This window comes from Xyrauchen texanus, chromosome 47 (assembly GCF_025860055.1).
Source record: "Xyrauchen texanus isolate HMW12.3.18 chromosome 47, RBS_HiC_50CHRs, whole genome shotgun sequence".
NCBI classification, from domain to species: domain Eukaryota; kingdom Metazoa; phylum Chordata; class Actinopteri; order Cypriniformes; family Catostomidae; genus Xyrauchen; species Xyrauchen texanus.
The window spans coordinates 22893760-22921132 of NC_068322.1; the positions used below are offsets into that span (position 1 = coordinate 22893760).

A 27373-nucleotide genomic window follows, 5' to 3' on the forward strand; every position below is an offset into this window, starting at 1 on the left:
TTTACACAAGTTTACTTCTTGGGACTTATACGTAGTGTAAAGTACATAATGACAAATGAATCAGTTCATAAGCAATGTTACCAAAGACTCCAATGCTCAGTAACATATTGTTCATTATTTACAGCCACACACGCAAGATTTGATCCAATACAGAAATTCTTTTGGTTTTACAAAACAATGCAATATACATATAAAAATGACAAAGAATGATGATATTTGCCACCTTAATGGTATAATCAAACCACAGATAGTAAACAGTGAACTCAGTGACCTGACACTATAACAGTGATTCTATGTAAAAACGGTTTTGAATGCCATTATAATATTTGCATAACCCCTTTCACGCATAATTCGTTCACTGCAAAAATTCTCAATGGCTATTTTTGTCTCATTTTATATATGTGTTATATATGTTTTATGTGTGGGGGGTAATAACTATACATGTGTATTTTACTTGCAAGTCTGTAAAAGTTCAAAACCTGCATCTAATACTTGTCTTTGTCTAGTATCTCATAAATGTTTATCAAAAAATGTACAAGTTAACACAATTTCATGACCAATATCTTAACATTTCACATCAAGATGTGAATTACAGCTTGAAATGCAGTTTCTTTGGTACGTAACACATCTTTGACTTGTAACTTCAGATAGTGGTCTCCTGGTCGGGATCTTCTTTGCATTTTACAATTGCTGAAGGAGCGTTCCCATTACCATTAGCTGCTGCACCATTGCCATCTTGATCGGGGGCTTTTAATTGTTCCTTCAGAGTGAGTTTCTTCTCACGGTGAGACAGTCTGTTGTACAGGATTCCCCAGAGCAGGAAGGACAGAGAATATAGGCCATAAATAAGACCCAGGAAAGTATTTCTAAAGGGCAAAACAAGCAGAACGTGTTTGTCAATTATTACTTGAATTTGAACAGTGGGGTTCAATAGTTTGAGACCACATTAAAACAAGGGATATTTGTTCAGAAGGATCACAGGAATAAGTAGATGTACTGTTCCAAAGCTTTGTTGTGAATGTTTTCCTTGCTTGTCACACTAGATTTTCATAAAATCCAATTTATAGAATGTTTTGTTTTTATAAATATAGTATGTACTCACCTGAAGGCGCCAGAGTCATAAATACGACACGCCCCTTTACCACCACACCGTTTCATGCCCCATTTCAGACATGTCCTGTCAATCAAGGCTCCAAAATAAATGGGAGGCGGGATGCCACCTGGAAAATGTTCTCAGATCAGCTAAACATTCTGTTTCTTTTGTTTTACAGTCTTACATTAAGAGTGATACAAATAATTCCTCTTACCGAGAGTCCGTACTATCAAAGTCTGCATACCAAGAGCCAAAGACTTCAGTTCTGGTGTTATGGATCTACAAAAAGTGTGGTTATTGGGACATATTCATTTATTTTATTTAAATGTTTTATTCAAGTTTATAATAACTTTTCTTAGATAGATTTAGATCAGAGTTAGATTCACATGGGTCATTCTCTGTAAGCGATTTTCTAGCCTTCAAATTTCCACCCTGTTGACTAAATGGGTGGAACGTAACAGGGTGGAAAATATTTCTTTTTTATTTCCTAGCTACATGTAACATGCTTAGTTACAATAGTTTGGTGTTACTTCCACCCTGTTATTCTCCCCTTCAACCCTGTTATTCCGCATTCCAACCCGTTATGTAATACATTCTTTATCTGCAGTATTAATGAAATAAAAAAATAGTTTGAAAGTCTCAAAATAAATACAAATAAATAAATAAATATGACAGACAAGTGACAACAGTTTTGATGCATTTGTACATTTTTAGCATTTACTCACAATAATGTGTGTGGCATTAACAGGGTGGAAATATCTAAAAGTTAGCCAATGAAATCCTCTACTCAGCTGCTTAAGCTTAACCAGATTTTTTTTAAATAATAATAATAAAAATAAAATTCAACATTTTAGGTCAAGTTAAAAAAAGTACAAAGAATGACCCATATAGTATACACTCACCTACAGGATTATTAGGAACACCATACTAATACTGTGTTTGACCCCCTTTCACCTTCAGAACTGCCTTAATTCTACGTGGCATTGATTCAACAAGGTGCTGAAAGCATTCTTTAGAAATGTTGGCCCATATTGATAGGATAGCATCTTGCAGTTGATGGAGATTTGTGGGATGCACATCCAGGGCACGAAGCTCCCATTCCACCACATCCCAAAGATGCTCTATTGGGTTGAGATCTGGTGACTGTGGGGGCCATTTTAGTACAGTGAACTCATTGTCATGTTCAAGAAACCAATTTGAAATGATTCGAGCTTTGTGACATGGTGCATTATCCTGCTGGAAGTAGCCATCAGAGGATGGATCCATGTTCTCATTCTGTTTACGCCAAATTCTGACTCTACCATCTGAATGTCTCAACAGAAATCGAGACTCATCAGACCAGGCAACATTTTTCCAGTCTTCAACTGTCCAATTTTGGTGACCTCTTGGAAATTGTAGCATCTTTTTCCTATTTGTAGTGGAGATGAGTGGTACCCGGTGGGGTCTTCTGCTGTTGTAGCCCATCCGCCTGAAGGTTGTGCGTGTTGTGGCTTCACAAATGCTTTGCTGCATACCTCGGTTGTAACGACTGGTTATTTCAGGCAAAGTTGCTCTTCTATCAGCTTGAATCAGTCGGCCCATTCTCCTCTGACCTCTAGCATCAACAAGGCATTTTCGCCCACAGGACTGCCGCATACTGGATGTTTTTCCCTTTTCACACCATTCTTTGTAAACCCTAGAAATGGTTGTGCGTGAAAATCCCAGTAACTGAGCAGATTGTGAAATACTCAGACCGGCCCGTCTGGCACCAACAACCATGCCACGCTCAAAATTGCTTAAATCACCTTTCTTTCCCATTCTGACATTCAGTTTGGAGTTCAGGAGATTGTCTTGACCAGGACCACACCCCTAAATGCATTGAAGCAACTGCCATGTGATTGGTTGATTAGATAATTGCATTAATGAGAAATTGAACAGGTGTTCCTAATAATCCTTTAGGTGAGTGTAGGTTTCCATTAAAAGCACTCAAATGTACTCAATGTACTCAATATGTCTGTTGTATATATTCAATACCTGAGCAGAATAATGTAACTTGGTGTGGCCCCAAAAGCTGAGACAAAAGCGCCAATAACTGTCACCCCCATATAGAACTTAAACATGTAGTCACAGTCGCCTTTGCGAGGGCACTGTCCCAGCACTGCCGACATGTTTGCATAGGAGAGAGGGGACTGGCCAACACAGGTGCAGTTGTGGAAAACCTTTGCAAAGAGTGACAAAATATCAGCCAATGGTACCAAAAACATTTCTGTAATTAATAACATTTTCAGGATTCAGCAATGTAAAGATGCAAATGCACCATTATCATTTAAAACTGGACAAGGTTGTTATATACTGCTCAGTCGGGCCAATAATATATTTAGAATATAATATATTTATCAGATTGTTAGTGACCCAAGATATGTAATAGTGTTTGTATATACAGTATATTTGTGCTTCCATAAATCATATTTTTATGACTATATCATAGAAGTTTACTATCACAGGATATCTATTGCTTTGTTTATTATATAAAAAATTAGTTCTATTTTCATACAAATGACTTCTGTATCATGTTGATTTCCTGCACAATAATGGTACTTTCAGTATCCCATATGAGTGTACACATATTGTACATGCTATTTGTTCCTTTCCAAAAAAAGGAAAATTCTGTTATCATTTCCTCACGCTCATGCCATCCTAGATGTGTGACGTTCTTTCTTCTGCATAACACAAACGAAGATTTTTAGAAGAATATCTCAGCTCTGTAGGTCCAAGGTGCAAGTGAATTTGTGCCAAAAATTTGAAGCCCCAAAAAGCATATCAGTAATCCATAAGTCAATGTTTAAATCCATATCTTCAGAAGTGATATGATGGGTGTGGGTGAAAAGAAGCTATATTTTTTATTCCTTTTTTTACTCAGAATTCTCCTCCCTTCCCAGTAGGTGGAGATATGCACGAAGAATTTGAAACACCAAAAGCACAAGAAGAAGAATTTGAAAGTGAAAGTGGAGATTTATAGATAAAAAGGACATAAATATTGATCTGTTTCTCAATCACTTCTGAAGATATGGATTTAAACATGGGAGCCTCATGTATTACTTTTATGTTGTCTTTATGAGCTTTTGGAGCTTCATAAGTTTGGGACCCATTTATTTGCATTGTATGGACCTACAGAACTGAAATATTCTTTTATCTTAATTCTATGTGTTCTGCAGATGAAAGAAAGTCATACACATCTGGGATGGCAGGAGGGTGAGTAAATCATGAGTATTTTCATTTTTGGGTGAACTATTTCTTTAAAGTAGCATCTGTTGTTTCACTGATTGAGTTCAATTTGACATTGCTATTTGATGAGGAAGCAATGTGGAAGTAAACTTTAGCAAGTACAACATATGAACAGTATGAAATTTAAGTGTTCTATTGAGATTATTTAAGTTGTACATCTATTTAAAGTATATATACAGTATATTATATTCTAGTATTTTCTAATTATATTGAAAATGACTTGAAAATTGTACATTCAAATCTTTAAATTACATATTTTATCTGGTTATTTAGTAGATCATTTGTAATAGACATATTACGTGTCAGGTTGCTAAAGACCTGAGGTTTGTAATAATGACTGGCAAAACACCCATGCATTTAATTGTTTATAGTGGGTGTATACTCATTTGCAATTGCTATAGGTAAAGATGCATGTAGTCTAACACAGAATTGTAACAGAAAATGTGGGAAATGTAAAAAGGCTTATAAAAAAATAAGACACATTTAGCTGTCTGGAAGAGTAAGGATTGCTTACCATGTCCCTGCCAACCCCTGTGGAGGTCTGGCAGCCACCGAGGCAGGGGGTGGCATATGTCAGGCCATTAGTGGCACATATGGGATCCCAGTGCTTGAGAGAGCAGGAGCAGCCCACGTTACACTGAGATATCAGAGAATTCAGCTGGTATGACACCTCTGGAGCACTGTCAGAAATATAGAGAATATTCATTTACATTTATACATTTGGCAGACACTTTTATCCAAAGCAACTTACAGAGCCCTTATTACAGGGACAATCCCCCTGGAGCAACCTGGAGTTAAGTGCCTTGCTCAAGGACACAATGGTGGTGGCTGTGGGGTTCCTAAATAAGGAACCCCACTTGTACCTCTTCATACAAGAGATATAGTGAGATGAGTATTTTTTCCTCAATTCAGTAAAAGCAAGATAATAATATCCCCATGTTTTGGTCAACATAATAACATGGGAAGTTGATATGTTGTATCTGAGAGTTTCAGTACCCTAGGGAACGGCCACATTATGCTGACTCACTGACAAGCGGCATCTCCCATTAGACATTACTGTGTCGGCTCAAGTGTGTTTACCTTCCCTTGTGGCTTGACCAGAAGTCTACCAAATGCATAAATGTAAATGTAAATGCACATTTCACCCAGAAAATGGAGCTCACAGGAGCCCATACGCCCAACAACTGTTTTGGCCAGTGGGGGCAGTGTTTCGAGCTAAAGAAAGTCAACTTACTGTTTCTGATTTCACTGTGAGATGAAAGACACCAAAGGCCATTTTAATGGCTCAAAATACAGTATACTTAATGTAACATTGTTAACAAATACTTAACAAAACATTACTTTTCCTAACCTTATAAAACTCCATATTTAGGAATTTCATGCAGTCCACCGTCCTCAATGAAACATTTTACATTATTCTGTATGGGATCTCAGAGACCCAAAATTTAACTATTGTAATATCGTATAAAAAACCTTACTGTAAAGTGTTATCATTATTATTACAACACATTGTTGCATTGGGGTTTCCGAGACTGTAAACAGTACAGCAATTCATAAATTCCTATGTTGCTCCAAGCTGCCAAGCAACATGTTGACAACCAACCCAATGCATTGTATGAAGTTTTCTGGAGTATTTACCCCTGATATGATACTGTAAGTCCAGCCACTTGTGAGTTATCGCACTGCAGGAAATACTGTACGAGCAGCGAACAGAAAGCCAAAACAGAAGCACTGATGGAGATCTTGGCTGCACCAAAAACATTCAGTTTGAACCTCTTCATTATAAAGCCTCCAGAGATGATTCCCAAAGCCACAGCGGGTAGATTCATAATACCTGAAAAGACAAAACATTATTCATGATTGCTTGGGTGTAAATATGGGTACATTTATTTCATTTAAATACTGTTTACTGGGACAAGTTTTGCTCCCAGTGGTTCCAAAGTGGTGACAAATACCTGCCTTGTATTTTGTGTACAAGCATACATAGGTAAAACCCCTGACACATAGACTATCTAATCACCACTGTTTTACAGTCCCAATTTGGAGCTTTTGTAAACATGAACTGTGTTCAGTCTCATTTATAATACATTGGGTCATTCTATGAAACTGGAGCTTTTTCTAGTTTGATAAGGTCATTTTTTTAGGTAAGATTTTAAGCCAAACAATGTGTTTTAGTGTTAATAAATTGCACTGTGTCATCTCAAACCAAAACAAGTTGTAATATGTGTTAGAACAAATTTTTTTAAAGAGTTACATTTGCCATTTCAAGCCTTGAAATCAAAGTCTTGAAACTATAAGGTGCTTTTTAAAAAGAGAATTTAATGCTATTTAATAATATTCTACAAAAATCTCCTTTCAATTATTATTAGTTTACTGGACCAAAGCATGGGAACCCAACTGACAAACCTAACAAAATATAAGATACATTTATTAAAACAGAAATAGACTTTAAATACACATTTTTAGTAATGGAAAAGTTTTAAAAAAATGTACGCACAACTTTTGAAAAAATTGCGAACTGTAATATATATATATATACAGTACCGTGCACAAGTTTTAGGCAAAATGTTGCATAGTGTGGATGTCTTAAAAAATAATGAAATAAATAGTTTTCATTAATCAGTTAACATCATACAAAGTCTAGTAAACATACCAGTGGGGATTTCTTTAAGACTGCAAGGGAAGCTCAGCTTCCCTTATAATGTCAAAAAACAATGGTCAAATATGTACTATTGTGTAAACAATTTATTGACTAAAAATGCATTAGAACACGTTCATCTCGAAGACGAGTTCGTTCAGAATCAGCTACATTACATATAGCAGGTCGGGACTCGATTTACGTCAGTGCATTTCCCTGTTGAAGCCGAGCGTCCATTGACTTCAACGGGGCTGCTCTGAACAGTTTTTTTCAGTGCTCCGAAAATAGACAGTCATTGGATAAATGCTGCGATTATGTCCCGCCCACGGACGCTCAGCGTCTCTGGGGGTGAATGAGGAGTGGGCTGGCCCGGACTCCGGGCTTCCACGTGATGATTGGAGGATCTGTCGAAAGACTGCATCTCCTTTTGATTGACAGCGAATCTGTACTATAAGAAGTCACTGAAGCTATTTCACGCTCAGTCCCATCGCGGATTTCTCAAGTGTAGTCGAAAGACAAACTGCTGCAACCTATTTCTTTATATTTGTTTGGCGAAATTGCTAGTCAATTTGCATAATACATTTCACAAAATTATACACCACATTCCTTGTTTCAGTTTTACCAAGTTTAATATATTTTGTTTTAGAGTGTTCGTTCGTTCGTTCAATCATTCATACAGTAGGCTAGGTTAGCGTCGTACGGGTGAAACTGCGCACGATGGCAGACGGTGCTAATATTGTCGACCTGATTTTGGCGAAGCCATTTGAAAGTCTTCCTTACGAGGAAAAAATTAGAATTAAACAGCGGGGCAGATCAACACCTAAGATTGATTTAGTGCAAAAAATAGGGTAAATAAGTTTATAATGTAGGCCGAAAATGAGCTTCCCCTCTTTGAAAGACCAGCAGCCGCCACTGAAACATACAAATCTAAATCAATATTTGATGAGGCCACCTTTGCCTTCAAAACAGCACCAATTCTCCTAGATACATCTGGACACAGTTTTTCTTGGGTTTTGGGATATTTGAAGCTTCTTGGAGAATTCTCCACAGTTCTTCTATATTTTTAGTCTGTCTCAATTGCTTCTGTCTCTTTATGTGATCTCAGACTGATGTTCAGTGGGGGGCTTTGTGGGGGTCATGACATCTGTAGCAGGGCTCCCTGTTCTTCTATTCTAATCTTTTCTATTTGCAAAAGTGATGTTTGAGTCTAAAATGTATATTTCCTATTGACACACTTAAGCTGAAGATATAAATAACCATCTTAAGACAAATGTTTTTGTGACTTTTGCACAGTGCTCTATATAGTAACTTTATTTATGTTCAAATGTTTATATTAGCACATAACAAATGCAGGCATCAGTTTTATTAATTTTTAAAGTCACAAATGGCCCCACTATTGGAAATTCCTATTTATTAATAATTTCTATATTCACTCACTAGCTATACGAGTTAATCTAAACCCACCTATCAAAAAGATGGCCCTTGATGCTGACTGGCCATAGGTTTGCTCCATGAACTTTGGCTTGAATGTGATCATTCCTATAAAGCCGTTGACTTGAATGAAAGAGGTGCATATGAGGAGCAGGTAAATCGTGTTGCTGAATAGTTTCTTCAATGATGGCAGAAAGTCTAGAAAATATTGAAAAAGTGAAAGTATGTCAGGTTAAAGGACAAAGGATCTCAATCAAATTGTCAGTATAAACAAATATCTTTCATAATGGAATGAAATGTACACCTTTGGCAAGAGCCCCCATGCTGACCGGAGCCGGTGTGTTGGGTGGCGCGCCATTTTTGTTGCTTTCGGGAATGAAACTGTCCTGCTCGCCTTCTTGAGATTTAGAATTTGTTTCTGTTTTAGTCTCACCCTGCTTAGGAAGTGACTTCGGAAGAAACCAAAATGGTATCCCTGCCAATAACATCACCACACCAGTTATCAAAAAGCCCAGCCACCAGGCGCCAACCCAACGTGAGTCTTTGTGGTTGATGGTGATTTTATCTGCAGAGAAAAGAGGCATACACAATGGCATTAAAAGTATTTGAACACTTTTGGGCATTTAAGTTACACTTAAAAATGACTTAAATTCAAAGGCATTCATACAATTTGCATTTGTCTTATGTGTTAAAATACCTCTTGGAGCAATGTTTTACTCAAGACCCCATATGCAACTTGATAAATAACTGGGTCAGTAAGTCAGTAATTATGTATAAGACAAGTTTAATTTTACCCAAACAACACTGTAAATGTGTCACATACATGTTTACCATAAAGCCAGGTCATTCATTAACACAGCATATAACCAGAGCGAATGCATGTATGACTGCTCTTGAGCAAACAGAGGTCTGTTACACAGTTAACCTTCAGAAATGAATTAGCAGGTATGACCTGTCAAATCGATGAGACTGAAGGACAAACATCTACCTTTCACACAATTCACATTAAGCAACTATGACAGAGTCAAAGAGTGACAGAATACTAGGTTACAACCATATATATATATATATATATATATATATATATATATATATATATATATATATATACAACATTTAGTTCCGGTCCTCGTATCTGATTGGACGAGAGACGTTAAATGAGCTCTGATGGTCTGACACCATCAGCACTCAGACGCTTCACTGTGTGTGTATCACTCCGCTTGTGTTCGTGCCATTCTAAATTAAAGTGTAAGAGCGGTGCATATGTGTTAAGAGCTATGGTTTGACTTTTTTCACATTACATATGTTAGCCAGCAGGTGCTGGCAAAAGATCATTTTTGTATATAATATGAGCCAGTTAGGTGACGTGAAATGAAGCCTCTTCAGCAGTTTACATACAACAGCTCTTTGTGATCGCATGTATTACTACTACACTACTAAAGCTAGGAAATAACTTTAGACAGCTTTAAACAAACAACTTCAGCATTACGGCTCATCACAGCTGAGAGACTCAACAGACTGATTAATTACATGAACTGATGGCGCTTACCTCTTACCGGAGTTTCCATATTGGATACATATTGTTTAAAATGGCGGAGGACATTGTGATTTCTATAGTGATCGACACTTGCGCACCGCTATTAAGAAATAGGGAGAAATACCCCCGCTTGGATGCTATTTTTCCACTCAGAAGCTGACAGCATCTCTGCTTGGGAAACAGGTGATCACACACGCTCCATCTCTCTGCTCTCTCTCTCTCTCTCTCTCTCTCTCTCTACACACACACACACACACACACACACATCCTTGTTTATCCAATAACTTGTTGGAAACAGCACACGCCATGATACTGTTTCTGAAGTGACATTTTTGAATTACTAAAGAATGCTTGGATGCATCATTTGGTTTGAACCAGCAAAGGCATATTCTGATCCGCCACATAATAAAGTAGTTCCATGCATACATTTTTTATGATCATGCTCCTTTTTAATTTACTTGTATATCAGCATTCAAAATGGGACTCTAAGCAGTCTGTCTGGGGACGTTGACCCTTGAGCACCTAAACGTGAGTTAAATGTTCTCCCAAACATATGTTTTTTTAAGAAGAAGAAGCCTTTATTTTGGTCACATATTATACATACATTTTTGCATATATACACAGTGACATTTATTTGTTTTCACATATCTTAGCTAAGCTGGGGTCAGAGTGCAGGTTCAGCCAAGATACAGCACCCCTGGAGAAGATAGGGTCAAGGGCCATGCTCAAGAGCCCAACAGTGGTATCTTGGCAGTGCTGGGGCTTGAACCCCTGCTCTTCCGGTCAGTAACCCAGAGCCTCAACTGCTGAGCCACCACTTTATGACTCTATTGCCTTTTAAATTAACTAAATCTACCGACCTACCTTAAACCTAACCAATGATGTCATAAAACCAAATGTGAACCTTGTCATTTTGTCACTCAACTTGCATGTCAATTTACATGCTCTTCAGGACTTGTTTCCCAGTCCTTTAAATGGCAAGTGTAATGCTCTGTCAGTTGAACTACCATGCTACCTAATCTTGCTGGAATAAGCCTGTAAATGCATTTGGTTATGTAATGCAAACATTACAATATATCACCTTACAAGTCATTTTCTTTAGTAAAAGTGTCTAGATGTCATAAGATAGCATTGTGTGAGGAGCAGGACGAAAAGTATGTGTTTATAAACTGATAAAATGCTATTGTACTTGTGATTTGTGTGAAAGAGAATAAAAGTAATTGTTGTTGTAGCGCCTCTAGTGTTCATTTCACCAGGAAACTGACACGATGTACAACGAGCCACGTCAAAATTATTTAGCAAATTTAGGTATAGTAATGTGATTCTATGAGACCAGGTTAAAAAAAGTAATTATCAGCTATCAGAAGAAATTTTGTTTATATTTTTTTCTCCCCATATTCATTTCATAATCGCCCTGAAAATATGGATATTGATTTTAGATGAGCAATCAGTCACATGTATAATTGTTGTGTGTAAGATCAATGCAGGGCAACGAGCCACAATCATTTTGATAGGGCTGCTAACCTCATTGGTCAAACAACAGGTGAATACTGGCATCTGATTGGTTGGAATTTGGTAAAAGAGTGTTACCTAAGTCCACGGCTCCAATGTCCACATAGAGTTTAGCACAGAAAGATCCCAGCATGAATCCAAACATGGGCCCCAGAATTCCCATAGTCTGTATGCAAGCTGAATTTAAAGAGAGAAAATACATCAGTCATAAAAAAACTAATTCTCACAGACATGGTTTTAAATAATAAGAGTAACAGCGTGTGAATCTCACAAAACCCATCAAGAACATGTCCAGGTTATTTTTTCAGGCCAAAGCAAAATTAAGAAAATAAGAAATAATATTTTTGCATGAAGAAAATAAAGCCTATTTTAAGGACCATGAACAGTTATTGTATTATTCTCAAGACAAAAAGCAAATTTTCTAAACTATATTTATGGTTATATTACGGTTATATATATATATATATATATATATATATATATATATATATATATATATATATATATATATATATATGTATTAGGGCTGTTGATTTAAAGCATTAATTCAGTGCGATTAATTTTACAAAAAATAACGCGTTAAAAAAATTTACGCAATTATTCGCATGCCCATGGACCATAATAAGGAATATTCCTGAGAAATGCAAGCTTGTAGTACCACCTGTTTACTCCAGGGGGCAGTACGTGCAATTTCAGTGTGAGCAATGCACAGTTTATACAGTGAAGAAAACACTTCAGTAGGCAGAACAACACAAACATACGTTACGTTCTTGTGTTCAAAACACTTGAAGGAGCGCAAATGCGAACTAAGGGATCTCAAGATGTGTTTAAAGATTGAGTATTAAACTATATTTAACTTGACACAGTGATCTAAACATTTTATGTTTATGACGCAACACACCCGAGACATCTGACGTAGGTGTAAATTGACGGTCCTTAAACAATCCTTCATAATAAATCTCCAACTGATTGACAAATTCACTTGTGAAATGGATTGGTGTAAACTGTATGCCAATGATTGACTTATGATCAATAATATGGTAGTAATCACAATACATTGTATTCTAAAGCCACTTTTTGTATTGTCTTATCAATGAATAACTCTTCTGCCACAAGAATGTAATGCATTTTAATTGTCTGAATTATATATATATATATATATATATATATATATCTATATATATATATAATGTTTTAACATTATATATATAATATATATATTATATATATTATAATATATTTATATATTATAATATATATTATAATATATTTATATATTATAATATATATATATATATTATAATATATTTATATATATATGTATATATTGATATATATATGTATAATCATTATATATTGAGTTATTGTTATATGAGGGGCTTTCTCAGCAAATATTTGTAAATGTGATATATTTATATATAAAATTACAATTTTATTAATATTTAGAAAGTATTTTCACTTCATAGTGCTATTTGTTTTATTGCCTTTATGTTGATTCAATAATACATTATGCATGACAGTAAACTCTTACTGTAATACTGTTTTACATTATTGAGAATCTAACATAAAACCTGTCAAGAAAATGTCCTTTCTTATTCTACTCAAATCAAAAGCAACAAATAATACATGTCAATTTACCTATAGTAAGTGAAGCCTAATGTATGGCCATTCATATTTTTTAACAATTTATGCAAGTTACGCACATTTTAGTCCTCAATTCTCATGACAGCAATGCGAAAAACAATGGTCATTATAATATTCTCATTACTGCACCATGAAATAATTATATATTATTTAAATTGTGAATTATTTATACATCATAGTAGTTCTTCCTTTGTACAGGCTTTCATTTTTACAGATATTATTTAAGAAAATCACTGCAGTATCTTTTTATTGTAAAACATTAAAATCATGTCCATGTTAGGGTAATGAGAAACATCTTTGAAAACAATGAGAATAGTAAAGGTTAAATGTCCAGACGCACTACGGTAAGGAAAATCAGTGTGTAAAATGTTCTTAACTGTCCTGAAAATAATTAATCTCCATGGCCATAAATGTATGCTTTATTTTCTTATATATATATATATTATTATTATTATTAATTTTTTTTTTTTCCTCTATTCATTTGGGGTTAATTATGACCAGGACGTTTTCTTGAAAGGTTTCAATTGAGAATCACCCAATTAGAATCAACATTTTGAATAATTTAGATGCATCACCATAATGAGAATTAGGGAGGAAAATTTGCTTAATTTTAATGAAAATGTTCACAATAATGCAAAAAATTGTAATGGTCCTAAAAATAGATTTGCTTTTTGCCTTTAAGCTACATTTATTTGCATTAGTTTTTGTTGTTTTTTTGTTTGTTTGGTTGTGTGCTTGTTCATTTTTTTGAGAAATGTTACCCATACATGTTTTCATTTAGACATATTGCATAGTTTGTAGCAAGCTGTATAAATGTTTTATAAAAAAGTTCCAGAGGGGCATGTTCATTTATTCCGACCAATCACATCGCCAGAATAAGCGTATATAAACAGCTGCTTACAACCATGCTGCCACGATTCCTTCAGAATTTGGCTCCACTTAGTTATACACGACAGATCCATGCAACAATTTTGGATGGCACACTAATCTGCGCAAAGCATTTGCCCTCATCGGATAAGGTCTTCCATCGCAATCGGAAGGTTTTTCACCAAGCTGCCTCAGCATCCACTATTCATATTTTGTGGCAAAGATGGCTGCGAATTTAACCACAGTCTTTCTTTTATTCTCATCTTTCCTCACCGAAGCAGACCTGGCATTGAGGCTGCCTCTGCACAGGCCACTGCTTTGCTGTAAACCTGTGGTACACCTATGGCTGTACACAGGTCCTCTCAGGTCCTATTTGTCCACCTGGAGCGGTCCCAATAGTGTGAGGCTGCCACAAATCCACAAATGGGTCCACAGAAATCAGATCAACAAAAGGAGACATTCAATTAACATTTTCAACCTGCCGAATTACATCCTGCTCTCCAAAATTAAATCCCCATGTGATCTGCTCTTCGCAGATGAAATAAATAACAAATAAATATATAAATAAAATAAACTTTTTATGGGTCCCCCTGGCTAGACCGGAAGCCCTCCCGTTTGTACCAGTGTGAAGGCCCTCCCACTTACAGGCATTCAAGGGCTCTCCCGTTCGGATCGCAGTGAGGGTTCTCCCATGTGAATGCTGTGTGAGCTAACTCACGATTATGTATATCATGGGGTCTCCCGTTCATAACACTGTGAGGACTCCCCCATTCGAATGCAGTGATGGCCCCTGTACGATCGCAGGATGGGCTCGCCTGCACAAGCGAAAGCCGTGCCCAACATCTGTGGGGTTAGCCTGTACGCTGTGTGGGCCCCTCCCGTCGAATGACTTGCATCTGGAAGTCAGAGACGGGGCAGGGTCTTGACACGGGCAGACCTGCCCAGGCGGTGGTTTACCCCCCTTCCTCCAAAGTTGCTGGGGGGGGGGGGCGGGTGGCTTTCCAGCCATGGGTGTTGTGGAGTCCTCCAGCGCAACTCATTCTCTACCTATCCTGTAGCTTTCAGTTTCCTATACCCAAGCAGACCCTAGTGTGAGAATGCCTCTGCCAGCAGCAATTGCTTGTTCTATCATTTGTGACAGAAACCCCCAACGAAAGCCTATCCTCATGGCAAGATGACATTAACTACTGAAATGGCCAAAGAGGCACATACAGTTAATGTTCATCCATTTTGTAAATAATTAATCTGATGAACAAACTGCATCTGGGATTTTGTGTTTAAAAGTGTTTTATGATATAATTCAGTTGGGATTTACAGTCAGTGTGAAAACCATTGGAAGGTGATGACCTCATCATTGCTGTGTAGTATATGGAAGAGTTTGAAATGCATTTCAGAAAAGCTGATTTAATGTTTTCGATACAGTTTAAATAATCATACCCAGATAGAATGCAGTGTTTTCTTCTCTCGAAAAGTCATCCAGGTAAGACAATCCAAGAGGCATGACGGGCGTCTCTCCAATCCCACGGAGCATGTTCCCGAGGAACACATAGATCCACATGGACGAACCGGCTGCTTTCTCACACTCTACAAGACCAAAAACACTATAGTTAGACAGAAGTCAGATTAAAGAATAAACAAAAATGTACCTGTAATGGTCTGAACGTATCAATTACGTTTTTGCTTTCACAAGTCCACAAATGTGAAGCTAGAGAAGCAATCTTGTGTGACAGTCAATGTTGCTGTGGATTGAGGGGAGTAATGTCATATTACAAGCCATACATGTTTTTGAGCATGTTTTGAGTTTCCCAACACTACATTTATACCAAGAGTGATTGCTTTTTCAGAAGAGCTTCTAGTAATATTTTTGACCTTATGATTTTTCTAGCAGAATTAATAAGAATCTCAATAAAACGGCCAAGATCTTGACATGGTCTGGCCATGTTTCAGCCCAAAATGTAAAGAAAGAGAAAGTAAACATTTGCATTTCGTTATTTTTACCTGTATGATTTTTACATTGTTTGTGACATTATTTTCACGACTATTAAACATATGAAGCATTCCTGTTAAAATATGGAGATATATAGAGAGAGTGACGAATCGCTGTACCGAAGAGGTTGTGTGGAAAGCCCTTATATGGAAATTGTATTTTATGGAAATGTAACTGTTAGGTCATGCTTCTTCATGTAGAATACAACTTATTCATCAAGATTGGGTAAGAAAAATTGTGAATCAGGTGAAAATTTAGAGTAGAACTTTTATGTATTTATTAGTGAATGAAACCCTTAGTTTACTGACAGGATGATTTTTAGTCACAGAAGCAGTGTTGTGGAAGGAAACTGTAGCTTCCCATTCTACAAGCTACTTATGACTTAAAATACTTAAACTACAGTACAGTCAAGCTACTCCTGACTACTCTAAAACTTGTTAGCCACTCTATAAGTACCTAACTACACTGAAGCTTTTTAGTTTTTTAAGAAAAATAAACTATTCAATTATATTATTTAATTCTGATTTAATAATGAAGTTCTGACAGCAGAATTCAATAATATCATGTGATTAATTAGGGCAACGTTTTGTTCTAAAAATTAACCATGGTTACTACAGTCATGATTACTACTACAACTAATATCATGATCAATCCTAAACAACACTGAACTGAATGTAAATGTATACTTCATATACACAAATAAAACTAGAAACACTCTATTTTATATAACTGAACCGAAATATAGTGATTAACATCAGCAATGCGCTAAATATTTTGTCTCCCATTCATCACTCAAATATGTGAAAACTGTCTATTGCTGCATTCACAATACAATGTGAAAAATTGTGTTTTGTGATACTGCTTGAAAAGCTACACTATTGTGAAAATAGCTCAGCTACTGTCACGCTACTGAAAAATATTTGTTAAGTTAATTACGTCAAGATGTGATTAGCACTGGACTCAAGATGTTATTTACCTGCTCGACTTTCCTCAGTGAAATGTTCATTATCTGCATTGACTGCGCATGGTAGAATACTCTCTGTCCCGTTAGAGTCAGAGGATTGAGAAATTGTCGTCTCATATTTGTAGCTGTGAGAAACACACATATTGATACATATCATTTGTTTCCATGATGTTTGTTTACAGACAAGAACGTCATGGTTACTTTTGTAACCTCCGTTCCCTGATGGAGGGAATGAGACATTGTGTTGAATGTAGTGACACAAGGGGTCTTTCTTGAGAGCCTCGCGTACCTCTGAACTTGAGAAAAGTCCAATGAGAAATTGGCAGAGAGAATTTGCAGGTCCCGCCCCCGGACATACAGGTAGTCAGACAGGTTTTTGCACTGAGGTGCCGAGAATAAGGTACAGCCATTTACAGTGGTAGGTCTAGTGTCATGGCAAGGGATGTAGTGACACAAGGGGTCCCATTTAAAAGTGCCATGCACTAGACCGTTATGTTAACAGCTGACACAGGTGCAAGCAAGCTACTGCATGCTAGAAGCAACTGTATCGGTCGCACGTAACCCTCCCCAACACCCCCAGAAAAGGTGTCATATACAGACATTAGGTTCCCAGCACCCCTAAGGGGGGAACAGGCGACATGACTATCATGGGACAATCCGGCCTTCCATGGCCTTTTCTCTCTCTATGTTTCTCACCATAGAGCATAAAGTGGCTGGGGCCTTAATCTTAATGCTATGAAAGGTGTCAGGGAAGGCAATCTTTTCCGTTCCTATTCTTTCAGGGGAAAAAGACCCTGCAGAGACCACATACTGCCCAGACTGGGGGGAGGTGACATGTGGCCAATATGTCACATGGGTTGTCAAGCCACACGTGGAAGTGGCCTGGTGGTAGGTCCTAACTGATGAGGGAGGAGCTCTGCAAACACAGCGACCGGGGACAGAGGGACTGCCCAAGGGAGATGCGGGTCCACTGACAGGGGGACCGTACCACGGAAAATACATCACAGGTAGTTGCCTGAAGAAGGAATTAGGCCTGTGGAGCCCTACCCCAATACAGAGCACTTGCAGCTCGTAGTGGGTCTGGCGGCAAATTCCTCCAATGAATTTGCAGGCCAGAAGGCTAGGGAGGAAGAACATCCAGAAAGCGAGAGCTTAGTGTCTAGCCTGGGACAGAGAGCGCTCTGGATCACTTTGGTGAAGGGCGCTAGGTGCAAGTGTAACACCCGGTTGGCTGTTCCGAATTACAGAGTGCTACCGGCTCTTACCTGACAAAACATGGAACGAGACCTACTCAACCCTGTAGAATCTCGCAAAGGTATTGGGTGTTGCCCAGCCCGCTGCTCTGCAGATGTCTGTTAGGGAGGTGCCGTTGGCAACTTCTCGTCAAGTGTGCTCGAACCCGCAAGGGGGCGGGCATGGCCTGGGTCTAGTAGGCCAGGGAGATAGCATCAATGACCCAGTGCGCTAACCTCTGTTTGGAGATGGCGTTCCCTTTCCACCGTCCGCCGAAGCAGACAAATAGCTGTTCAGTACATCTAAAGCTCTGCGTGCGGTCCAAATAGATACACAAAACTCGTACCGGACATAGCAACGAAAAGGCTGGGTCTGCCTCCTCCCGGGGCAGCGCTTGCAGGTTCACAACCTGATCCCTGGAGGGATCGCAGTCTTAGGATGACATGAGTATCTGCCGGACCGAACTCCAGACAAGTGTCACTGAGAGAGAACGCTTGCAGGTCCCCTACCCTCTTGATGGAACTAGCACTATCTGGAGGGCCATCTTCAAGGAGAGGGCCTTGAGCTCAAGTGAGTCAAGCGGCTCGGAGGGGGGTCACTGAAGGCCCGAGAGGACCACTGAGAGATCCCAGGAGGGGAACAGGCTTGGCCGGGGAGGATTCAGCCTCTGGGCTCCTCTAAGGAACCTGATAATCAAGTCGTGCTTACCCAAGGACTTGCCAGCCACTGCATCGTGGTGGGCCGTGATAGCGGCTACATATACCTTCAAGGTGGAGGAGGACAGCCTCCCCTGTCGCGACAGCGTGTCCGCTGTCATGTTGTGGTTGTGCGGTATATGAGTGGTGTGCAGCGACCTGAGTCGCTGCTGACCCCAAAGGAGGAGATTGCGGGCGAGTTGTGACATATGACGAAAGCGCACGCCGCCATGGCGATTTATGTACACTACCGTCGCGGTGCTGTCTGAATGGATCAAGACGTGCTTGGATTAGCAGGAGAAATCTCCGCAGGGCAAGGAATACAGCCAGCAACTCTAGGCAATTGATGTGCCAATGCAGCCGGGGCCCTATCCAGGTACCAGCGGCTGCGTGCCCGGCACATGGACCCAACCCCGTTGAGAGGCATCTGTGGTGACCACGACACATCTGGACACCTGCTGTAGGGGGACTCCAGTCCGCAGAAAACAGAGTTCGGTCCAAGGGTTGAAAGTCTGACGTCAGGAAGGGGTGATTAACACACGGTATGTGCCATGGCACCATGCCCATCTCGGGACTTGAGTCTGAAGCCAGTGCTGACGCGGTCTCATATGCATCAACCCGAGTGGCACTACCGCGGCCGATGATGCCATATGCCCCAAGAGCCTCTGGAAATGTTTTAGAGGAACCACTGTGCCGGGCTCGAAGAGAGCGAGGCACCTGAATACTGACTGCGCATGCTCGTTCATGAGGTGTGCTGTCATTGAGACTGAATCTAACTCCATGCAGAGAAAAGTGATGCTCTCAACCGGGGCAAGCTTGCTCTTTTCCAAGTTGACGTGAAGCCCTAGACAGTTGAGGTGCCCGAGCAACTGGTCCCTGTGAGCGCATAGTAACTCTCGAGAGTGAGCTATAATGAGCCAGTCATCGAGGTAGTTGAGTATGCGGATGCCCACTTTCTATAGTGGGGCAAGGGCTGCCTCTGCGACCTTTGTGAAGACGCGAGGGGACAGGGACAGGCCAAAGGGGAGGACCTTGTACTTATACGCCTGGCCATCGAACGCGAACCGTAGGTCGTTCAACAGAGGTGAATGGAACAGTAGTGAACTTCAGCTTGCTGCTGCACAACCACTCGGCTCAGAAAAAAAATCTGACTGACAGACGCACGCCTGCTTCCCTTTATGGACATGCAAATTCTGTCTGCTAATTTCTCATTGGCCTTTTCTCAAGTTCAGAGGTAATCACAGTAAGCAAAGCTGTTGAAAGGATTTGATCAGAGTCTGAAAATGACCCAACTTACTGTATATGCAAAGGCTTAAATGTGTTTTTGTGGATGCAAACTTACTGTGCCTGGAAGAAATGTGGCATTGCGGTAATGAAGGATCCCAGAGCCATGACTAAACATCCAGCTCCTATTAGTCGTGGTCTGTGAAGCTTAGCACCAAAATAACTCACAAAAGCTATTACCAGCAGACAACCTGACAAGAGACAATATGGTGCTTAATTAAAGTGTCTGCTCACCAACAGTAGGACAACATATGACAAATGTAAAGGGGAGATTTGGTCTACTTTTCAAATGCTAAAGAACATCTCAGTTTCTACGGTACAATGTTTTTGGGCAAAAGTAGAATTACACAAATCCTTGTTTATCTACGTTGATTACAAAGACCTTGTTGAAAACCCTCTTAAATTGGAATAATATTAGTGAAAACTGTCCTCCAATCTAAAATTCAAATATCATCATATTTTTGTAAGATCTGTTGGGTAAACAACTGAACACAATTAAATCACACTGGGAAATGTTAAGGCAACATTGGTAATTGTGTAATGAGGGTAGATTTTAAACAAAATATTGAAATGTGCTCTCAGGATTATTTCTCAAGATAAATTTTCATAAATATGAGGTCAGGGTTATTTGTCACATGTGCTTTATATGTTTTAAGTATTTTATACAATTATGCAATTACTTTTTGAAAGTACAAAAAAAAAGTTTACTGTCCTTTTCTGCATACCGCAGCGGCATTTTGTGGTCCGTTCTGCATAACGTGGCTGCTCGTTTTAGCTTATCGCAGCCCATTCGGCCTGTTTCGCGGCCGACCAACCGGCCCGCTCGGTTAAAAGTCCTGGTGGTGCGGTTACTCACCTTAATCTGGGTGGCGGAGGACAAGTCCCAGTTGCCTCCGCTTCTGAGACAGTCAATCCGCGCATCTTATCACGTGACTCGTTGTGCATGACACCACGAAGTCTCACAGCATGTGGAAGCTCATGCTACTCTCTGCGATCCCTGCACAAGTTACCACACACCCCATTGAGAGCGAGAACCACTAATTGCGACCACGAGGAGGTTACCCCATGTGTCTCTACCCTCCCTAGCAACCAGGCCAATTTGGTTGCTTAGGAGACCTGGCTGGAGTCACTAAGAACACCCTGGATTTGAACTCAGGGGTGGTAGCCAGCGTGAATACTCGCTGAGCTTTCCATGCCCCCTTGTTTCTGTTTTTTTTTATTTTTTATTATTATTATTATAACAAAAGCCCTTTTTAATTGCCTCCTTTGTTTGGGTCCAACCTCAACATTTCATGACAAGGAAGACATTATTCAATTTTGATTTTAAGCATGTGAGAATGTAGAATGTCTATAGGCACAAGTCCTCATATAACATGCCTAATTATCTATTCTACTGCACTTCTAATCAAACTCTTATCTGGAACTTCAAATTCAAAGGTGTTTTCCTCAAGAGGGCTTTACCGGCCGTAAAAGGAGAATTTTCCATTGGGCCACATACATGTTTTTTTTACTTAGTCTTAGAAAACATTTGTTAAAGAAAAGTAATCTTGTGTAAATCTATTAGTTTAAATAATTTGACCTAAAATAAAAATGAAAATCCACCTGTATAATATTCAGAGAATGATTAAAAAAGCCCTAATACAGTAATCACAAACGACTGTAATTGGTGCATCCTCAACAGCGCTGAGAAAAGTAACAGGTGCCATCTGACAGCCTTTAGCGTGCCGCTTCAGAAGACGTCAGACAATAATTTACACATGAATAATGATCCTGAGAACTTTTAATAGTCATTCAAATTAAAATAAAACGTATTATAAAGTCAAAGTATTTTCTAGGGGTGAAACTGCCCAAATGTTGGTGAGGACATTTTTGATTTACTAAAGTTATGCCTTTTATGATTTTATCCTATTGTAACTAAAGTGAACAAAAAAGAGATATGAGATCCTTTTAAATCCAGTTACAAGTTGAAATAAAAAAAAATGTGCAAAGAGATCTGGCTTCTTTTTTTACTGAAAACCTTTACTGGAATTACTGTTAATTTAGCTGCTGCATTATCCAATACACTGGCTATGCATTTACATTCAAATACTGTGTAGTTAGAGGACTATCCCCAATCAGTTCCACACAGTTAGTTACAAATATGCTAAACTGATAAAGAAAAAAAAAAACTACTCTGGTATCGGATCTGAAACTGTACCAGCCAATACCAAGAGTTCAGGTATCAGAATCAGATCGGGAGAGAAAAAGTGGTATTGGTGCATCACTAATTTAAATACAGATATGTGTGGAAAATGGCTTTAGCTATTCTTCTCAAATCAGTGTCAATACACGGCAGGTTCCTATTGTGACAATGCCCCCACATATATTGTGACAACTTATCTAGTCCCCCCACAACACAAGTGTGAAATATATTACAAAAAATATAGTATTAGAATAGACACAGTGTACTTGTCTTCAGGCTTTCTTGTAGCACTTTTCCAAATGAAGATCTAAAATATGTGTGAATGGAACAAGACATCTTTATTCTCACCAATTTCAAAGCTTCCATCAATGACACCTATCAGTGAGCTGGGAATGTCAAAGCGTCTCTCGATCTGTGTGATGGAGCTCTTCATGTAGCTGCCTTGAAACGCTTTGGCAAAGAACACAAAGGACATGGCGGCCAGAAACATCTGAGGGAGAGCCGCACACAAACATGGAGTTACACACACATTTGGTTTGCAGTTCACAGAGAACACACTAAAATCAACTAGTGTATACACAAACAACAAAGTAGATTTGTACGTTCTGGAGAAAAAGTGAGTGGTGCTTGCCTGTACAAAACTCACCATCAAAATGCTAAGGTGTTGCAAGTGGTTGTCAGGGTCTTGCTATGCAGTTGCTAAGATGTTATGAGTGGTTGTTAGCATGTTGCTGTGTGGTTGCTATGGTTATCTAGGTGGTTGTTAGGTAGATGCTAACTGAGACATGTCAAAAGAGCCCACCTCTATGAAGTCTCTATGATATTTAGCTCACTAGAAATGGCTTGGGCACTACTTGAATGTAAGTTTATGTGATCCCCCTTTTGATCTGGCACCAACAATCATGCCACGCTCCAAATCACTGGGATCAAATTTTTTCCCATTCTGATGGTTGATGTGAACATTAACTGAAGCTCCTGACCCATATCTGCAATTTTATGCACTGCTGCCACACGATTGGCCGAGAAGATAATCACATGGATGATTGTTGGTGCCAGACGGGCTGGTTTGAGAATTTCTGGGATTTTAACACACAACAGTCTCTAGAATTTACTCAGAAGGATGCCAAAAACAAAAAACATCCAGTGAGCGGATGGAAATGTCTTGATGAGAGGTCAACAGAGAATGACCAGACTGGTTTGAACTGACAAAGTCTACAGTAACTCAGATAACCACTCTGTACAATTGTGGTGAGGAGAATATAATCTCAGAATGGTACTCTGAGATTAAGGTTGGTGCTGTTTTGGCAAGACGTTGGGTACCTACACAATATTAAGCAGGTGGTTTTAATGGTGTATGATAACTTTCAGTATTACCATCTGATATCATGGTACTGCCAAAGTACTATCTTGTAAAGCTATGTAGTTCTGTTGAACCAATGATAATCAGAAATAACATACATTTGGCAAGTAAGAATAATTTTGGGACTGAACTACAAAGAACAAGATTTCAGGCCATATTCAGGCCATTTAGAGCGTTCAACAAAAGTGAATATAACTGAATTGAGTACTTATCCAACATTACATTGTCTAGACAGTTTTATACAAACAAAATTGATGATTAGTAACACTATGGTCCAAGTATTTGTTCTACCAGTGGATGCTTGTTTCTTCTGTACGTCATACAGAGTAAACCATTAAAGAGTTAAAGCCGTGGTTAAGGCCAGAAGCCAATGCTGTAATTGGTTTACACAACAGGTACACTAATCATCAACTGCCCCTACAACTCTCACTTTGCCCCAAACCGGTGAGGAACTCACTTCTGAAGGCCACTGAGGTTAGAGTTGTATTCTTGTAGAGTATTTAAGGGTAGCTTCTAACGGTTTTGCCATTACTGGCTCAGTTGATGCAGTAACACAGTGGTTTTAGTAACTCTAATGTTACATTCTGTATGCTTAAGACCCAGTGTCAAGTCAAATGTCTGAATGGTTACATTAGATTAAAAAATGAATTACTTTTAACTAAATGGGTCCCAAGGTAATTTTTTGTGGATATATTCTCAAGTTCACACAGTGGACCTATTAGCAGAGTAACCACAGGTTGATTTAAAGTTAATATATTTCAGCACATAAACTTTGGCTCAGGAGACTTGAGTTATCAGTTATGCTTCATTTAAGTATCAACTTTGTTGCTGCTAAAATTCCTTGGAAGAAATAAAAATAGTTACAATATGAGCCAATAGTTGACATGCAATAAGAGTGTTGAGTGATAAAGTGTATCTGAACTAAGCTCAAGAATTTGATGGGAAATATTTGTGTTCATTTTGAGATCTCTGACTTTTTATTGCCATCGGTTTGAGACACACGTGAGATTAATACGACATTTTCCTCAGGAGAAAAATTATAATCTGACTAAATCTATCTGACCAATTATGTTAGACCAACAGAAGTCATTTGTATGGTTTAGATCAAGTAGAAATAGATTCTTGAACTGACTGAATCTTTTTCAAATGCTGTCTAGGATGAACAGATGAAAGAGAATGTGTGTTAAAGAAATCTCATTTGTGATTTTTCTCATTTGTGATGTGTTCCACTGATTGATCCCAATATCTTTTTCACATACTTTTTATCTTTATTTTTTACACTGTCACTGTAAGAAATGTCCGTAATTTTAACAGTAAAAGAATATAAAATGCTAAAGTAATTTTTTGTTAATGGGTAGTTCCCCTCACATACGGTAAAACAAATTATAATATATTTAACAAGACAATATGTGTAAATTTACAGTAAAGTATTGCAAAAGGTATGATTTTACCATATGATTAACAGTATCAAGAATACATGTAATCTTTACGGTAATTATTGTAATTTGTTTTTATACAGACAGTGAATCTGTCACTTTTTTATTTACATCAAACTTCTTTTTGTAAAATGTTTTGTACTTATCTAATGCATTTACATTCTAAACATTTTTAATAGTGGCTTAAGTGTCCAAACACATTTTGAAGTCACGTATTGTACTTAAATGAAATCTCAGAAGAAGAGTTGAAACTATCCAAAAAAAGTTGATAGTAACTAACTCAACAAGAGACGAGATGGGCTGTTAGCAGATGATTTCCTTTGATCATGAGGGCCATATATAAACAGGAAATTAACATAAATGAGGAAAGGGGTGAAATTACCTTCAATTTGGAGCAGCATGGCTCTCGTCCCGCTTTCTTCTCTGCGCTCATGTTGCCCTGCAAGCGATACAAAAAATGATACAAAATGAAAGATGACAGAAAACTGCACAGCAATGCCTCAACTGCAGGATCATTCTGTCCAGCATCACGATATTGTCGTGCATAACAGCCATTGTTCAAGGGAATAAGAAAACACCATCTGAAGGGGAAAGACCCCTCAGGGTGGAGATGAGAGTGCATGGGATTCAGAAATTGCACCACATTTCCTGCAAAAGGAAGGGTGTATGAAAAAAATCAAAGTTTCAGGAATCATGGATAGCAGCCAGACGTTGTTTATGTTAATGTTGATGTTGGTTTGATAATGAACACAATGAAACGTGGTGTGAGGAATGTTTTTTTTTTTTTTGCAAAACACAAATGTTTGATGCGTTTTGCTAAAGCAAATAAGTTTATAGTTAGAGAACAAGGCTAGTTGTTACATGGAGAAATTTGTTAAAAGGTTTTGAGTCAAAGTCCAGTCAAAATTCAAACATCTAATTCAAAACCTAGAAAAACAAACTGAATTTTTAAAGTTTCATCTATTGTATAAATTGATTTGAAAATGTTTACCATAATGTAATTGCATGTTTGCACGAATAACGCAATCATAATTTGTATATCTACTTTTCTGACAAAAACATAAACACAGCAGTTGTTAATGGAAGATAGTACAGTTCATTCTTCCGATGAGCTGAGGATGTGCTAGGCTTTATTGACAGTAAACATGACATACATATTCGACAATATTAAAGAATGCAATTCTCTGAATTTATGTTTGTAGGATTTCAAATTGTATAAATACATCAATTAAAAATTATTATTTAATTATATAAATTGATATTTAAAAAATAAATTTTGGTACAGAGTTGCCATATGGCAATATTTCCCTATTATTATTATTATTATTATTATTATTATTATTATTATTATTATTATTACACTTTTTTTTTATTAGTTTTTGCTATGTTTGTTTCTTCAGTCCAGTGTGTTTTTAATTTATTTTAAGCTGTAATGTTTATAAATAAATGTCAATATATAAATATTTATTATAATGTTTATTTATTTATTTATTTATTTTAGTCAAGACTCTAACGCTTGTATTTTTACAGGAATTTAATTTCAAAACTAAATCTACCATACTATAGGCTATTCACTGGGGAAATTGGAAAGCCCTGTTCTCCCCTATATCTAAGCCTTTAGAAAATGTGATAACAGCAATAAATATTAATCAGTACATACAATAATGTATTATTAGGAATACTACCCTTATACACATGATTCTCTTCTCTATAACACAAACTATAAACTATAAAAAAATCAGTTCATACCTTCAGTAAAAGTCCAGTGAAAGACAGAGAGCCAATATTTACCTGTGTTGTAGCTTGCGTCTCTCAGAATGGAAGGATGTCTATGGGACTTTGCTCACAGGTAAAGCCTTATCATTCAGTGTTATAATCTCATCTAATCAGTAACCAGTCATGTCCATTTGCTGATCATGTCAACAGATCACTCTGCAATCTGCAGTTACAGAGGACACCACAGACAAACAAACATGCCGTCTAACACAGTGGCATGTGTGTGTCTTTGCTGGACAAACAGAAATGGGACGCTGCTGTGAAAGGTGGCTGATGGAAGACTGTACAGTCACTGCAAATGGTGTGCGTGGTTTACTGACCAGTCAGCACTTTAATGACTGTGAATTCACCTTTTACTTCAATTCAAATGATTGTGTAACGGCAGGTGTTCAAGGAACGTTCAAGGAACCTCTATGTCCAATTATGAACTACCAACATTACAATTCATATTGAAAAAATAAAAAGTACTT

At 38.1% G+C, this 27373-nt stretch overlaps 1 protein-coding gene across 2 annotated transcripts; it reads right to left on the minus strand.

The window, feature by feature from the left end:
* On the minus strand, positions 1-27056 carry slco1d1 (solute carrier organic anion transporter family, member 1D1). 2 transcript variants are annotated; one of them, XM_052120679.1, is made up of 15 exons: positions 26919-27056; positions 25510-25566; positions 22680-22821; positions 20208-20340; positions 16950-17062; positions 15424-15570; positions 11554-11652; positions 8731-8991; positions 8460-8624; positions 5996-6191; positions 4872-5037; positions 3107-3291; positions 1308-1372; positions 1103-1220; positions 1-866 (listed from the first exon to the last, which is right to left on the minus strand). In XM_052120679.1, the coding sequence occupies exons 2-15, from the start codon at positions 25558-25560 to the stop codon at positions 644-646; spliced, it is 2064 nt and encodes a 687-aa protein (XP_051976639.1). In that variant the 5' UTR covers positions 25561-25566; positions 26919-27056; the 3' UTR covers positions 1-643. The 2 variants fall into 2 exon arrangements, with proteins under 2 accessions (XP_051976639.1, XP_051976640.1); XM_052120680.1 differs by lacking the exon at positions 26919-27056 and adding an exon at positions 26877-26899.
* Positions 27057-27373: the final 317 nt, after the last annotated feature.

Excerpts from the sequence above, each read along its gene's own strand:
- slco1d1 (XM_052120679.1), bottom strand. The coding sequence starts at position 25,560 with ATGAGCGCAGAGAAGAAAGCGGGACGAGAGCCATGCTGCTCCAAATTG. Across the intron at positions 15,571-16,949 it reads CACTGAGGAAAGTCGAGCAG|AGTGTGAGAAAGCAGCCGGT; the intron begins GTAAATAACATC and ends TTGGTCTTGTAG. Across the intron at positions 1,221-1,307 it reads TTTGATAGTACGGACTCTCG|GTGGCATCCCGCCTCCCATT; the intron begins GTAAGAGGAATT and ends AACATTTTCCAG.